The sequence below is a fragment of the Triticum dicoccoides genome, chromosome 3A (genome assembly GCF_002162155.2).
Source record: "Triticum dicoccoides isolate Atlit2015 ecotype Zavitan chromosome 3A, WEW_v2.0, whole genome shotgun sequence".
NCBI classification, from domain to species: domain Eukaryota; kingdom Viridiplantae; phylum Streptophyta; class Magnoliopsida; order Poales; family Poaceae; genus Triticum; species Triticum dicoccoides.
In genome coordinates, this window is record NC_041384.1 from 15735165 (window position 1) to 15752139 (window position 16975).

General features: G+C 43.8%; 1 protein-coding gene across 1 annotated transcript; it reads left to right on the plus strand.

Moving 5' to 3' along the window:
* Nucleotides 1–9574: 9574 nt before the first annotated feature.
* On the plus strand, nucleotides 9575–14845 carry LOC119266717. Its single transcript, XM_037547981.1, has 10 exons — nucleotides 9575–9966; nucleotides 10054–10638; nucleotides 10735–10857; nucleotides 11262–11609; nucleotides 11703–12305; nucleotides 12413–12535; nucleotides 12936–13152; nucleotides 13439–13512; nucleotides 13603–13821; nucleotides 13912–14845. Exons 1-10 carry the CDS (start codon nucleotides 9841–9843, stop codon nucleotides 14590–14592), a joined length of 3099 nt encoding a protein of 1032 aa, XP_037403878.1. The 5' UTR covers nucleotides 9575–9840; the 3' UTR covers nucleotides 14593–14845.
* The last annotated feature ends 2130 nt before the right edge of the window (nucleotides 14846–16975 follow it).

Consider the following 16975-nt stretch of genomic DNA (forward strand, 5'->3'; position numbering starts at 1 on the left):
CTACATGATCATGCAAAGCAATATGACAATGATGAAGCGTGTCATAATAACAGAACGATGGAAAGTTGCATGGCAATATATCTCAGAATGGATATGGAAATGCCATAATAGGTAGGTATGGTGGCTGTTTTGAGGAAGGTATATGGTGGGTTTATGGTACCGGCGAAAGTTGCATGGTATTAGAGAGGCTAGCAATGGTGGAAGGGTGAGAGTGCGTATAATCCATGGACACAACATTAGTCATAAAGAACTCACATACTTATTGCAAAAATCTATTAGTTATCGAAACAAAGTACTACGCGCATGCTCCTAGGGGGATAGATTGGTAGGAAAAGACCATCGCTCGTCCCCGACCGCCACTCATAAGGAAGACAATCAATAAATAAATCATGCTCCGACTTCATCACATAACGGTTCACCATACGTGCATGCTACGGGAATCACAAACTTTAACACAAGTATTTCTCAAATTCACAACTAATCAACTAGCATGACTCTAATATTACCATCTCCATATCTCAAAACAATCATCAAGTATCAAACTTCTCTTAGTATTCAATGCACTTTATATGAAAGTTTTTATTATATCCCTCTTGGATGCCCATCATATTAGGACTAGTTTCATAACCAAAGCAAACTACCATGCTGTTCTAAAGACTCTCAAAATGATATAAGTGAAGCATGAGAGTTCATCTATTTCTACAAAATAAATCCACCACCGTGCTCTAAAAAGATATAAGTGAAGCACTACAGCAAATGACAAACTATTCCAAAAGATATAGGTGAAGATCAATGAGTAGTTGAATAATTATGCAACTATGTGAAGACTCTCTAACATTTAAGAATTTAAGATCTTGGTACTTTATTCAAACAGCAAGCAAAACAAAATAAAATAAATTGACGCTCCAAGCAAAACACATATCATGTGGCGAATAAAAATATAGCTCCAAGTAAAGTTACCGATGAACGAAGACGAAAGAGGGGATGCCTTCCGGGGCATCCCCAAGCTTAGGCTCTTGCCACTCCTTATTCCATAGTCCATCGAATCCTTACCCAAAACTTGAAAACTTCACAACACAAAACTTAACAGAAAACTCGTAAGCTCCGTTAACGAAACAAAACAAAACACCACTTCAAGGTATTGTAATGAAGTCATTCTTTATATATATTGGTGTTACACCTACTGTATTCCAACTTCTCTATGGTTTATAAACTATTTTACTAGCCATAGATTCATCAAAATAAGCAAACAACACACGAAAAACAGAATCTGTGAAAAACAGAACAGTCTGTAGTAATCTGGATCAAACGTATACTTCTGGAACCCCAAAATTCTAAAATAAATTGCTGGACCTGAGGAATTTATCTATTAATCATATGCAAAAATAATTAACTAAATATCACTCTCCAAATAAAAATGGCAACAATTCTTGTGAGCGCTAAAGTTTCTGTTTTTTACAGCATGATCATAAAGACTTCACCCAAGTCTTCCCAAAGGTTCTACTTGGCACAAACACTAATTAAAACACAAACAACTCAATCGTAACAGAGGCTAGATAAATTATTTATTGCTAAACAGGAACAAAAAGCGAGGAAGAAAAATAAAATTGGGTTGCCTCCCAACAAGCGCTATCGTTTAACGCCCCTAGCTAGGCATGATGATTTCAATGATGCTCACATAAAAGATAAGAATTGAAACATAAAGAGAGCATCATAAAGAATATGACTAGAAAATTTAAGTCTAACATACTTCCTATGCATAGGGATTTTGTGAGCAAACAACTTATGGGAACAATAATCAACTAGCATAGGAAGGCAAAACAAGCATAACTTCAAAACTTTAAGCACATAGAGAGGAAACTTGATATTATTGCAATTCCTACAAGCATATGTTCCTCCATCATAATAATTTTCAGTAGCATCATGAGTGAATTCAACAATATAACCAGCACCTAAAGCATTCTTTTCATGATCTACAAGCATAGAAATTTTATTACTCTCTACATAAGCAAATTTCTTCTCATGAATAGTAGTGGGAGCAAACTCAACAAAATAATTATCATGTGAGGCATAATCCAATTGAAAACTAAAATCATGATGACAAGTTTCATGGATATCATTATTCTTTATAGCATACAAGTCATCACAATAATCATCATAGATAGCAACTTTGTTCTCATAATCAATTGGAACCTCTTCCGGAATAGTGGATTCATCACAAAATAAAGTCATGACCTCTCCAAATCCACTTTCATCAATATAATCATCATAAACAGGAGGCATGCTTTCATCATAATAAATTTTCTCATCAAAACTTGGGGGACAAAAAATAACATCTTCATCAAACATAGCTTCCCCAAGCTTGTGGCTTTGCATATCATTAGCATCATGGATATTCAAGGAATTCATACTAACAACATTGCAATCATGCTCATCATTCAAATATTTAGTGCCAAACATTTTAATGCATTCTTCTTCTAACACTTCAACACAATTTTCCTTTCCATCATACTCACGAAAGATATTAAAAAGATAAAGCGTATGAGGCAAACTTAATTCCATTTTTTTGTAATTTTCTTTTATAAACTAAACTAGTGATAAAACAAGAAACTAAAAGACTCGATTGCAAGATCTAAAGATATACCTTCAAACACTAACCTCCCCGGCAACGGCGCCAGAAAAGAGCTTGATGTCTACTACACAACCTTCTTCTTGTAAACGTTGTTGGGCCTCCAAGTGCAGAGGTTTGTAGGACAGTAGCAAATTTCCCTCAAGTGGATGACCTAAGGTTTATCAATCCGTAGGAGGCGTAGGATGAAGATGGTCTCTCTCATGCAACCCTGCAACCAAATAACAAAGAGTCTCTTGTGTCCCCAACACACCCAATACAATGGTAAATTGTATAGGTGCACTAGTTCGGCGAAGAGATGGTGATACAAGTGGTATATGGATGGTAGATAAAGGTTTTTGTAATCTAAAATTATAAAAACAGCAAGGTAACTAATGATAAAAGTGAGCGTAAACGGTATTGCAATGCGTTGAAACAAGGCCTAGGGTTCATACTTTAGCTAGTGCAAGTTCCCTCAACAATAATAACATAATTGGATCATATAACTATCCCTCAACATGCAACAAAGAGTCACTCCAAAGTCACTAATAGCGGAGAACGAACGAAGAGATTATGGTAGGGTACGAAACCACCTCAAAGTTATTCTTTCCAATCAATCCGTTGGGCTATTCCTATAAGTGTCACAAACAACCCTAGAGTTTGTACTAGAATAACACCTTAAGACAAATCAACCAAAACCCTAATGTCACCTAGATACTCCAATGTCACCTCAAGTATCCGTGGGTATGATATACGATATGCATCACACAACCTCAGATTCATCTATTCAACCAACACATAGAACCTCAAAGAGTGCCCCAAAGTTTCTACTGGAGAATCACGACGAAAACGTGTGCCAACCCCTATGCATAGGTTCATGGGAGGAACCCGCAAGTTGATCACCAAAACATACATCAAGTGAATCACGTGGTATCCCATTGTCACCACAGATACACACGGCAAGACATACATCAAGTGTTCTCAAATCTTTAAAGACTCAATCCGATAAGATAACTTCAAAGGGGAAACTCAATCCATTACAAGAGAGTAGAGGGGGAGGAGAAACATAAGATCCAACTATAATAGCAAAGCTCACGATACATCAAGATCGTATCACCTCAAGAACACGAGAAAGAGAGAGAGAGAGAGGGAGAGGGAGAGAGAGATCAAACACATAGCTACTGGTACATACCCTCAGCCCCGAGGGAGAACTACTCCCTCCTCGTCATGGAGAGCACCGGGATGATGAAGATGGCCACCGGAGAGGGATTGCCCCCTCTGACAAGGTGCCAGAACGGGTCTAGATTGGTTTTCGGTGGCTTCGGAGGCTTCTGGCGGCGAAATTCCCGATCTATTGTGCTCCCCGATCGTTTTAGGGTATATGGGGATATATAGGAGGAAGAAGTGCGTCAGGGGGCCCATGAGGGTGGAGGGCGCGCCCCCTGCCTCGTGGCTTCCTCGTTGATCCCCTAACGTGCACTCCTAGTCTTTTGGGCTTCTTCTGATCCAAAAATAAGTTCCGTGAAGTTTCAGGTCAATTGGACTCCGTTTGAATTTTCTTTTCTACGATATTCTAAAACAAGGAGAAAACAGAAACTGGCACTGGGCTCTGGGTTAATAGATTAGTCCCAAAAATGATATAAAAGTGCATAATAAATGCATATAAAACATCCAAGGTTGATAATATAATAGCATGGAACAATCAAAAATTATAGATACGTTGGAGACGTATCAATGTCCTACACCAGATGCTGGAGTACAGAGGGGATCACCAGAACCTTCGCATGTCACCTACATCTGGCGATGCCCATATTCTGCGATGGGCAAAGAACTTAGGAAATATCGAGGATCATTGACTTCGAGCTGAGTTCTATCACATCCAGCGCGAACATGCCCAAATCATCATGAAGGAGGTCGTCGAAAAACAGGGATGTTCTACGAAGAAGGACAAATGTCGCGGGAAGACGTCCGAACACGCGTAGCCGCTCAGCGTCTCGACCTGAAGCCTTTCACTAAGCTCGGGGACTATCTCCCTGGCTTGGATGGATGGCACGACATGGAGTGATTGTCGATATATGACAATGTGTCCGTTTAGTACATACTATCAGTATGACGAAACTTTGAATTATGCACGACGAAACTTTATTTGTGATGTAGTTAAACCGTCCTCCTCGACTAGCAAAGATCACTCTAGTTAGGGCATTTTGGGTACGATGAACTTTAATTTGTTATTTATTCTTATGATATGTTGCTTCTATTTTTTGCCAAGTCTGTCTCTTTCTGTTGCTCAACTATATATGTTGCATATTATAGACTCATGTGACGATGCAGGTGTATAGATTATCGATGGCGAAGAAATGCTACGCCAGGAGTATACGACGAGTGGCCGGAATGTCAGGCCCAGGTGTACCGGTTTCCGGTTTTTGAGCGACAGCCAGTAGTTAGTTTAGGTTCACGCAAAGTGATAGCTTTTCTCGTGTATATCATTGTTTAGATGGATGACGATGTAGTTGCAAGTAATCGAGATTTGTATCGCTATTTTCGAGATGATGATGAGAGACCACTTTGTGTTGGATGATGATTATGATGATGACATGATTTGATGAGACTATTTGTATGTATATGCTATGATTACATTTCTATGTGTGTCATATGCTAAAGATTATTGTATAAAGCCTATTCAAATACAAAACAAATATGCAGAAAAAACTACTAAAATTAGCAGTAGCGAGTGGAGAAAAGTTAGCAGAAGCATCACAGTAGCAGTAGCGCGTCCAGGCAAAGCGCGCTAGAGCTATTAGCAGTAGTGAGCTTCCATGAAGCGCGCTGCTGCTACACTTGTATAGCAGTAGCGCGGGTGTGCACGCGCTACTGCTACGGGTTAGCTGTAGCGCCTTATTAGTAGCGCCAGTCCCTGCGCTACTGATATACCTAGAACCCGCTCTGCTGCTAGCCTTTTCCCTAGTAGTGTTCTATCATATTAAATCTAAAGATACCTTGCTGCACCTTTTTCTTTATTTTATTTTGTGTTTTAGTTAGATCTATTTATGAAAACCTATACAATTTAATCTACCTCAAAACCGAGGAGGGATTGATAGCCCCTCTTATGCGTTGGCTTGCAAGTATTTGTTGTTTGTGTGCAGGTGTTGTTTACATAGTGTTGCTTGGTTCTCCTACTGGATTGATAACCTTGATTTCATAACTGAGGAAAATACTTACCTTTGATGTGCTGCATCATCCTCTCCTCTCCGGGGAATTACCAACGCAGATATAAGCAATCACTTTGCTGAACTCTTTTATGTATGATTGTTATAGCCTCGTATTTCTTCTCCGATGTATTGTTTTGGTTTGGCCAACTAGATTGATTTATCTTTCCATAGGAAGTGGTGCTTTGTGATGGGTTCGATCTTGTGGTGCTCAATCTCAGTGACAGAAAGAGACATGACACGCATGTAATCGTTGCTATTAAGGGTAACAAGATGGGGTTTCATACATGAGTTCATCTTGTCTACATCATGACATCATTCTTATTGCATTACTCCGTTTTCCATGAACTTAATACACTAGATGCATGCTGGATAATGGTCAATGTGTGGATCAATAGTAGTAGATGCAGAATCGTTTCGTTCTACTAATTTTGGATGTGATGCCTATATACATGATCATTGCCTTGGATATCGTCATAATTATTCGTTTTTCTATCAATTTCCCAACAGTAATTTGTTTACCCATCGTATGCTATTTTCTTGGGAGAAGCCTCTAGTGAAAACTATGGCCCCCGGGTCTATTTCCTATCATATTAAAACCAAAAATATCTCGCTACAATTTTCTTTTACTTATTTTATTTTGTGTTTTAGTTAGATCTGTCTATCAAATCTCATACAATTTAATCTATCTCAATACCGTTGAGGGATTGACAACCCCTTCACGCGTTGGATTGCAAGTATTTATTGTTTGTGTGCAGGTGTTGTTTACATAGTGTTGCTTGGTTCTCCTACTGGATTGATAACCTTGGTTTCATAACTGAGGGAAATACTTACCTTTGTTGTGCTGCATCATCCTCTCCTCTTCGGGGGAATACCAACGCAGAGTACAAGTAATCACGACCAGTTGAGTTTTCAGCCTCTCAATCTCTTGAGCCCGCCACCCGTTTTCGGCCTTGAGCTTATTGTTGTCATCCCTACTTCGGGACAACACACAATGGTCGGCCTATTCTTGAGATTCCGCATATCGTCGGTCCTCTCGGGCCTGCTTCAGGTCCCTCTCTAGTTGACCAATGGTTTCTACCGCTACAGATATAAAGCCCCATTAAGGATGGCCTCAAATTCTCTAAAATAAAAACCATATGATCAGACACACTTACCGTGTGCTTCTCTGGTGAATTTCTTAATATGCTCCACCTCGGCCTGTGCGACATCCTGCTTCGCCTTGGTCTAGGTTAGCTCTTCGGAGAGGCCCTCATTTTTATCTTGAGCAACCTGTCAAATTAAGACATGGTTACATATATTCGATCCTTAACATGGCCACTTGTGTCTGAATTAAGCCTCGGTGGCTACTAGGTTTCGCGCTCAGTCAAGATTACCACCACTAATACACTAGTCTGATAACTCATCCAACAAGTGTCTTAGGGGCTACTGCCATATATGACAGACCTTCACACCTTTCAAAGTCCTATCGGAAAAGCTAAAAAGTAGCCTTGAGCTCGGATGGATTGTTTCTATTTAAAAGGGACTAGCGTCGGTCCATCTAGGGACTATTGAGGCCATATATTGTTAAAGTAAACAAGGGAGAAAGGTTTTTACATGCAAACCCTTGGATAAAACATCCACCGTCTTCTCAAAGCCGGAGCGAACCACGCCAAGATAGGCATCCACCGAACTGAGGGCATTGAATTATTGGCTGGAGAAGATAGAATTCCTTAAAGAAGCCTTTCTCCGTCGATGATTTATGGCATTGTCAACCTCAGAGTTGGTGGTAGAACAAGTCTGTGAGGTTTCTGATTGAGCCACTTCGGGAATATCCCGTGGGGCGGGTATTGGCTCGACACCAGTCTTTGGCATTGAAGCATCCATAGCGCCTGCCTCCTCAGTTGTCGATTCATGGATGAGTTGCCTACATAAAAGCTCGAGCGATAAGACAGATAATGCCATGGCAATTTTTTGAGCTTGCTATTCATAAAACTTACCTGTCTCGGGAGGTGCGACTTTCTCTACTGCCACAGTGGCTGGTTCCTGAGCGGCACCTTGGTCGCCTGGTGGTTGGCACCCTTGAGAGGCTGAATCAGTCAGCGGATGCTTTGAGTGGCGACCCTTTGGAGGAGAAGTCAGGGTGCTCGGGGTCTTTCGGGCAGAAGATCTCTTTCGAAGAAGGCTTGAGGGGACCTTACCATAGAGAACGTTAGAACCCCTGGCAAGTCAGGAATGATGGATACTTTGGAGCCATCAAGGCTCTCTTGATAGAAGATCCCCTCCGTGAAAATAATGGATAGATCCTCATCCTCATGGAAGTCGGGGTCATCATCACGAGAATATACCCCCGGCTTAGGCACTAGGTAGCTTAGGGGTACCTGTTGGGTAGCCGGTCCCGACCATCCGGTTTGCAAGGTAGTGCCTTAACCCATTGCCTTATTGAATTACTCACACATGGCGATCGGATCGCAAGATGAACTCATTGAAGAAGACACAAAGATGAATGCTTTACTGATGATGTGTCTTACAGTAGTTGCCAAGTGTGATACATGAGTACAAGTATGACTAACATGGAGAGAGGATTGTTGTGGTGATGGTGGCTACAACTATGGAAATAAGATGGGAAAATGGTGGCATCTAGGGTTGGAAGATGGTTATGGTGCCCTGTTTCATGAATGGTGTTCTCTCTCTATTGCGATTCTGGTGTAGGCCCTTTTATAAAGGTTGGGTGGTTGGACCTCCTGAAGTCGACGACGACTGGTATGAGCGTGTGCGCTCGTACCAAAGGTCGTCTTGCACTCTGGTGCATTTCCCGCGCCTTCAATTCCTTCATTTCTTCCTCTATTCTTCTTGTTTCCTCCTAAGTGATGATTCCTTTCCATACTTAGGCCCTTCTTTTTTGCGGAAGCATATTAAAAACAAGGATTTCACGATCTCTCACATTCATTAGTCACGTTGGAGTGTTTTTCTCGAAAATTTTGGGATTATTCAGTTTAAACAATGGTATAATAAGCGCAAAAGTACCACTCATCACTTGGAACTTGGAAGGTGCACAAACGTGCTTCTATGGCATGCGGACAATGTTGTAATTGCTCACGGCGAGCCAACGATAGCATATGGGTGGATTGCTGGAACTAGTGAGCTACAATGCTTGAACTCTGAGTCGATGATGTTGCAAACATGACTGGCGGGTGCTACGCGGTCGGCTGTGACAGTGTTACCACGAGACATGACGACGATCGATACTGTCAGGGGACATGATGATGCTGCGAGCAGCCGAAAGTGATAACGCTGCAAGACGATATGTGACGACAAGACGGGGGAGCGCGTGCTGCAACTCCGACCACCAGATGCTACGAGCAGCGCCGATGTGACTAACGATGAGGACAATGTTGCAAGCACCTAGGGTTGGCGGCAACACGACAGATCATGGGTCGTCGGCCGTGGGTTGTGATCGGTGGCGCGCCACGCTAAAACCGACTATGGCGAGGTTGCGACCGGTGGCAGGTCATGCTGCAACCGATGACGACTTATCTGGCGAACATCGAGCGACACAGCCATGAGCACGACGGGAAGCGGGGACGCAGACATTGCAAGCATGGATAACGCTGCGGCGCGCGAGACACGCGCGTTTTTCCGTGCTAGCGGGTGGAGTGGAACCAGGATATGCTAGGGCAACCAGGACCACCTAGGAGCCAGCGCCGAGATCCAACGGCTGTGGTTGGCCTAATCCTACTTTGCCGAAGCTGACCGATTGGTGGCTCGCGCCAGAGAGCTTCGCCCAAATATTTCGAGGCATTGGCATTTTTTTGGCTTCGCTCTTCTTCCCCCCTTTCTCCTCTTTCCCCACAACCCCGCCGCCGCCGCCGCCGCCGCCGCTCCATTCCAGCCGGCGCACCCCGCCGGCGACCGGCACCGCAGCTCGCGCATGCCCGCCAGACGGCGGATCCACTAACTGGTAGCAAGAATCTGCTCCTTTTCTGATCGATTTCCCCGCCTATTGGGCTGGTCACCGTCTCCCTCTGAAACCCTAGCCACACGGCCATGGGTTCCAGTCCTGCTGCGCGTTCCAATCCCAGCAGGACCGGAAAGCGGGGGGATGCCGTGGGCGGTGGCAATCCACCAAGCAGATCTGCCAAGAAGTCCTCTGCTCTTCTCCCGAAGGGCTGGGTACGAACTCCTCTGCTCTGCTTTACTCATTCAGTTCATTCATATTACATCCGCGTCTCCTCAGCTGAATCCGCCCATGCCTTGCAGAGCGGGACGGCGTCGTACAGATGTTCCCCGCACCTCATCCCGCAGATTGTGGGGCTTCTCAGCGAGGAGCAGAAGGGCTTCGTCAGAAAAATCGGGTTTGGGAGCCTGCTGTCCATGGCAGACTTCGAGATTAACAAGGCCCTTACCTTGTGGCTGGTTGGCAGGTTCAGTTGTGAGACCGAGGCGCTCGAGTTTGAAGGCGGCGTGTCGATTCCGGTCAGGCCGCTCGTCAAGTCTATCCTTGGGATCCCTTCAGGCCCCATCCCAGTCGTGCAGTCTCCCTACAGTCACTTCTCTTCTACTAAAGTGAGGAAGGCAAAGGAACTGGCCGAAGAAATGTGTGGCATAACCGAGGAGGAACCCTTCTGTACAGCCTTCATGATGGTGATACTCGCGATTTATCTAGCGCCAAATACAACCATGCTTGTCAACCGGTCCTTGCTCGGAGCTGCTCAGAAGGTTGGTAACCTCAAACAGATGGACTGGTGCGGTTTCGTTGCTGACTATCTCCTCAAAGGACTCATGGAGTTCAAGGAATCCGATGCACCCTTTGTTCTTCTCAAGGGCTGTGTGCACATTCTGAGCGTAAGAAACATTCCGACCGCACTTATGGAAATTACAAACTGTTTGAATGTGCTGATGTTGCTTGTTTATTTATAAATTTATTTCCTTGAAATGCAGGTCATTTTCATTGATCATGTGAAACATGCTGAATTCCAAGTACCAAACGGCTTTCCACGCTTGCGCGTTGTCAGTACAGCGCATAACAAATGGGTAGCTTCGCATCCCTTTGGTAGCTTGCTGGTAATTACCCATGCACTAAATTCTGCAATCAAATTGTGATACGATATTTATTTGAAACACACCATTCATTATTTTGGGTTTCAAGATCTGATGGGTTTTAACTCTAGCCTACCCCAACTTGTTTGGGACTGAAAGGCTTTGTTGTTGTTGTGCACTATTCGTTATTATGTGACATATGCCTTGTTCAAAATAACGGCATGCTCTATGCTGCTACAAGCATTACCAGTCTTGTAACCCACATCCATCCAATGAGTAGCATTTATTCACCAAATTTTGACCGGTCAAGTTTATTACTTACACGCAATTACATTTGAGTGACCTCTTTCAGAAGTATTTTTCTTTTTTTAAGTTGCATATAATGATTGCTACAGTCAGTAACTTTACGCGTATTCTCATTCATATAGGTACGTCGTCTAGAAGAGTCTGTCTATGCTCCTGTGCTTAATAATGGAAATGGTAACATTGTTGAAGGCGGAGAATGTGCTGATTCTGATACAAATACTGATGCTCTAGCCAATCTGCCTGCTACCGACAATGATCAAAATAACCAGCATCCGGTTTCAGCAGGTCCTGCCAGCTTGTCCATTGTTGTAGCGTTAGAGACATCAGCTCAATCTGCAGGTACAAACCATCTTCACGGGGCCATGGGTTCCAATCCTGCTGCGCATGCTAATCCCAGCAGTAACGGAAAGCAGGGGAGTGCCATGGATGGTGGTAGTCCACCAAGTAGATCTGCCAAGAGGCCCCGGAAGGTACGATCCCGGAATCCCTCCACTCCTCTGCTCCGCGTTTTTCAGTTTACATTACGCCTAAATCTCCTTAGTTGATCCACTCATACCTTGTAGAGCGGGAGCGCGGTGTACAGATGTTCCCCTCGCCTCATTCCGCAGATTGTGGAGCTTCTCAGTGAGGAGCAGAAGGGCTTCGTCAGAAAAATCGGGTTTGGGAGCCTGCTGTCCATGGCGGATTTCGAGATGAACAAGGCCCTTACCCTCTGGTTGGTTGGTAAGTTCAGTTGTGATACCAATGCGCTTGAGTTTGGAGGCGGCTTATCGATTCCGGTGAGGCCACTCGTCAAGTCTGTCCTTGGGATCCCTTCGGGCCCCATCCAAGTCGTGCAGGGTCTCCATGTTGACTATGGTCTCTTCAGTCAGTACTGCTCTGTTAAATTCAAGAACGCCAGGAAATTGGCCGAGGAAATGTGCAGCATAACCGAGGAGGAACCCTTCTGTATAGCCTTCATGATGACGATACTCGCGATTTATCTAGCACCAAATACAACCGTGCTTGTCAACAGGTCCTTTCTTGGAGCTGCTCAACAGGTCAGTAGCCTCAAACAGATGGATTGGTGCGGTTTCGTTGCTGACTATCTTTTCAAAGGAATCAGGGAGTTCAAGGAATCAGATGCACCCTTTGGTTGTCTAAAGGGCTGTGTGCACATTCTGAGCGTAAGAAACATTCCAACTGCACTTACGGAAATTACAAACTGTTTGAATGTGCTGATGTTGCTTGTTTATTTAGAAATTTATTTCCATTCACTGTCCTTGAAATGCAGGTCATTTTCATTGATCTTGTGAAACATGCTGCATTCGAAGTACCAAACCGCTTTCCACGCTTGGGCTTTGTCACTACAGAGCATAACAAATGGGTAGCTTCACATCCCTTTGGTAGCTTGCTGGTAATTACTCATGCACTGAATTCTGCAATCAAACTGTGATACGCTATTTATTTGAAACACACCATTCATTATTATGGGTTTCGAGATCTTGTGGGTTTGAACTCTAGCCCACCCTAACTTGTTTGGGACTGAAAGGCTTTGTTGTTGTTGTACACTATTTGTTATTATGTGACATGCCTTGTTCAAAATAATGGCATGCTCTATGCTGCTACAAGCATTACCAGTCTTATAACCCACACCCATCCAATGAGTAGCATTTATTTACCAAATCTTGACCAATCAAGTTTATTACTTACACGGAATTACATTTGAGTGACCTCTTTCAGAAGTAATTTTCTTTTTCTTAAGTTGCATATAATGATTGCTACAATCAGTAACTTTACGTGTATTCTCATTCTAGGTACGTCGTCTAGAAGAGTCTGTCTATGCTCCTGTGCTTAATAATGGAAATGGTAACATTGTTGAAGGCGGAGAATGTGCTGATTCTGATACAGATACTGATGCTCTGTCCAATCAGTCTGCTACCGACAATGATCAAAATAACCAGCATCCGGTTTCACCAGGTCCTGGCAGCTTGCTCATTGTTACAGGGTTAGAGACATCAGCTCGATCTGCAGGTACAAACCATTATAACTGACTCCTATTACATTGTCTATAGCCAGGTTATAAAAGATATTACACGAGCATTTTCAACCATTAATTGACATGTCATGTATGTAACATGCTATAAATTATGTATTGTATTCTCCTGACTCTGTTATCCTTGTACAAATCTCTACATTCAGAAGCTTGCCTAAAAGATGTAAAACACATAGCCATTAATCGAAAACAATTCTTTTTCTTCAACATTGGTTATATGTATCTGAGACAAAATTCTTCCATGTATTGATGTAACTTTTGCAGAACACATTATTTTTCCAAGAAGTGGCGAGCAATTGCAGTCTGCTGGGCCTTCTTCTGAACCGTATTCTGCACAAGTTTGTCGACGCCATATTCTTTGAATTGCGCAGAAGAAACATCTGTAGATTGTGGGTACCAATTCATGATGTGATGTTTTTCCTTTGCAGATTCCAAACGGGCTGGAGGTTCTTGCGGCTGCTGCCGAGAGCAGGAACAGGGATTCACCGTCGACGATGGAGAAGCATGATCGGAGCGCCAAAAGGGCAAGGGTGGAGCCGCCCAATAGTGGGCAAATGGTGCGAGCTGGAGAAGCCACCATAAGGATGGACATGAGTTTGTTTAGTTGCCGCGTCTGCTCCCACCCGGTCAAGCCCCCTGTCTTCCAGGTTAATTTCTTTCTCCAATATGCTCAATTAATTTCTTGTTCCATTCAGCTGAGGTCTGAGGTTGGCAGTATCTGATACAATTTTGTGCAGTGCAATGTCGGGCATTTAGCTTGCGGCAGATGCCTTGCGGAGCTCCCCGACGAACAGTGCCAGATGTGTGAGCACGGCGGTGACTTTAGCCGCTGTCCAGTGATGGACGACGTCGTCCTGTCGAGCACGATGAAGTGCTCCCACGAAGGCTGCCACATTTACGTCCCCTACCACGAGCTCGACGACCACCAGAGCACGTGCCCACACGGGCCCTGCTTCTGCACGGAGACCGGCTGCAGCTTCGCCGGCGCACCGGCGGCGCTCCTCGGCCATCTCGCCGCCCTGCACTCAGTGCCAGTGCACAAGGTCCACTACGGCAGTGTCCATCAGCTCCGGGTGTCGGAGCCACGGTTCCTGCTCCACGCGGAAGAGGACGACAGCGCGTTCCTCCTGGCCGTGGGCGTGCTCGGCATGGCCACCGTCGCGTCCGTGGTGTGCCTCAGAGCGGGAGCATACCCAGAGCCGCGATACGCGGTCAAGCTCTGGGCGAACGGTCCGCCGCTACCGAGCAGCGCGGCGGGCAGCATTCTGCTGGACATGCAGGCGGTGACGAGCATCGCCAGGCCCGGCGAGGTGGCGGTGGAGGAGCTGCCGTCGTTCCTGATGGTGCCGCCGGCATACCTGGTTGACTGTGGGGCGTACAAGGAGGTGTCCCTCGACGTTCGCATTGACAGGATGTGACATGGCCCAGTGCTGATGCAAGTAGTAGTATTTTTCATCATTTCTTCATGGGATGTAATCGCTGCTTAGATGCGACTGCTGATGGAAGTAGGTGACACTAATTAAACTTCCTAGCCTGTAGTAGGTGACTTGTCTGGTTTCCCAATGCATCAACAAAAAATGTTGATGCCTTGTGCTGGAAAGTGAGAGGCCTGAATTGTTCTGACCATTGTTAGTGCCATCCAATGTCAAATAGCCTCTTCCACCAGCTTAAGCGCACGCCTTTGTCCCTTCTCTCTTGGAACAAGAATCTTTTGTCTAATGCTAATAGCATCTACAGCCGGATACACCTAAGGGCATCTCCAATAGGTTGTATGTTAGTCTTGTTGGTAAAATGTTCATGTCATCAACCAACAACTATCATACAACTACTCCAATGGGTTGTATGTAAGCTATTTAATAGATGGTGAGACAATAAATGTGATTGATCTCTATTTCACCTTGGAGCTTGTGCAAAGGTTGTTGGTTAATCTACATACAACTTTGCTCTCTCCATATTTAATACATGCCACATCACCATTATGTCCTAGGTGGCAAATTTATCAACACCTATCTCACAACTGTTGGAGATGCCCTAATGTGTGGCCCCTCAAACGTTCACGTTTCAAATTTTGCTAATTAGTAAACCTCAAGTCCATATAAACACATGCGACATGAACTATCTCTACGATGCAACAACAATCGTTTGGCTACTACATCAGCACGTGCCTTTGGAATTGGATTACCTACGTACTAGCTATGGACAAAGATTATAGACGTCTGCCCTTGCCGTCTTTCTCGCGGAAGCATCGCTCGAAAACGCAAAATGGATCAAGCCGGATCTGCTCATTGCCGAAGCTGTCCGACACATCGCTGTTCTCCTTCTCTTTCAGGTAGCCTGTGTTGGAAATATGACCTAGTGGCAAATAATAAATTTTATTATTCATTTTCATGTTCATAGGTATGTTTATGTTCGTGTTATAATTGCGATTGTCCTTAAGTCTGTATATTGAAGAGGCTCATAGAAAACCTTATGTGCATGTGTAAAATAATAAACGGTAATATAGATTCCTAGTCATGCCTTTAAGACTAGCTCAAGTGTTACATGATGATTACGTTTTCCTGGCCGACTAAATTATTGTCATACTATGAGATCCTTTCGTCAATGGTTTATAAGACATAGAAAGTTAGACGTTTGCATATTCCTTAAACCACCGAGTTTCTTCATACTTGCTTCGTGAACTTTGAGGTTTGTTATATGTCATTTGTAATTGGGTTGCTATTACGGCGGCTTACAAGTTCACGAAAAAGTATGACAAGGGACTAGACAGGTTAAAATTTTGATTTGCTCCTCCGACAATGATGATATATTCTTGGGGTCCTCTCGGTGTCACGGTATACATCATCGGCTAGCCAGACACATCGTGATTTGATCACGTGGATGCTAGAACATGGAATGAGAAAAGAGAACAAAACCAATAACGAGAAAACTCGCATAGTGAACAAATTGTCGATTCATAGGGATGCTGATAAATCTCACCTCACGTTTTTGTAGCATATTGCTAAGCAACAGGAATAGCACAGGATAACTAAAGGTTCATTCGAATATATATTTGTGTGAGTATAGAGGTCAATATAGATGTCCACAGTTCCACTATTGATCATCGATCGAAAAGTTTCGCTCGTATCTATATTTTACCGTACCTATAGGATCACACGCTCGTATCTATATTTTACCGTACCTATAGGATCACACGCTTAAGGCCTGTTCGGGACAGAGAAAAAAACGTAGGAAAACCAAAGGAAAGCCATTCCTAAGGAACTGCTCCCTTTTCTACCGTTCAGAACAAAGGAATCTTTTGTTACCGATCCGCAAGAAAGTTTTCTGGGCCAGCCAATTTTTTCGCGCAGGCCCGAGACAGTGGAAGGAAAAGGGCACCGAACCATGCATCACATCGGCTATAAAAATTGTTGATCTGTACACATCGAGGCCACACAGGCAGCATGCATCAAACATTTAAAAATCTATGCAGGGGACCGACATCTGTTGATTTCGTGGGTTTCTTGTCCTACAAAGTTTTATTTTCCCCTGTTTTGCATCTCGCTTCCTTTCCATTTCCCCTATTTTTGTTCCAAACCTGTGTTTTCAATCCCTTTGATCAGAACACAGCCTCAAGTGTCATATATCTGCTGAGTACTAGAAAAGGAGTCCTGAGAGAAAGTCCAGAAAGTCAACGGAAAAGTTTTGAAGACACCGAAAATGTTTCAGAGGGAAAACCAAAAATTGCTCCAGAGTAAACCATCAAGCCAGAAAAGTTTTGAAACGCGTCCGGAATTTTCAGAGGGGTGCCAAAAAAGTTCTGGA

What these genes read in the sequence shown, in the direction of transcription:
- LOC119266717 (XM_037547981.1), top strand. Translation starts at nt 9,841, where the DNA reads ATGGGTTCCAGTCCTGCTGCGCGTTCCAATCCCAGCAGGACCGGAAAG. An exon ending in ATCCCTTTGGTAGCTTGCTG is followed by an intron (nt 12,536 to 12,935) that starts GTAATTACTCAT and finishes TTCTCATTCTAG; the next exon opens with GTACGTCGTCTAGAAGAGTC. An exon ending in GACATCAGCTCGATCTGCAG is followed by an intron (nt 13,153 to 13,438) that starts GTACAAACCATT and finishes TAACTTTTGCAG; the next exon opens with AACACATTATTTTTCCAAGA.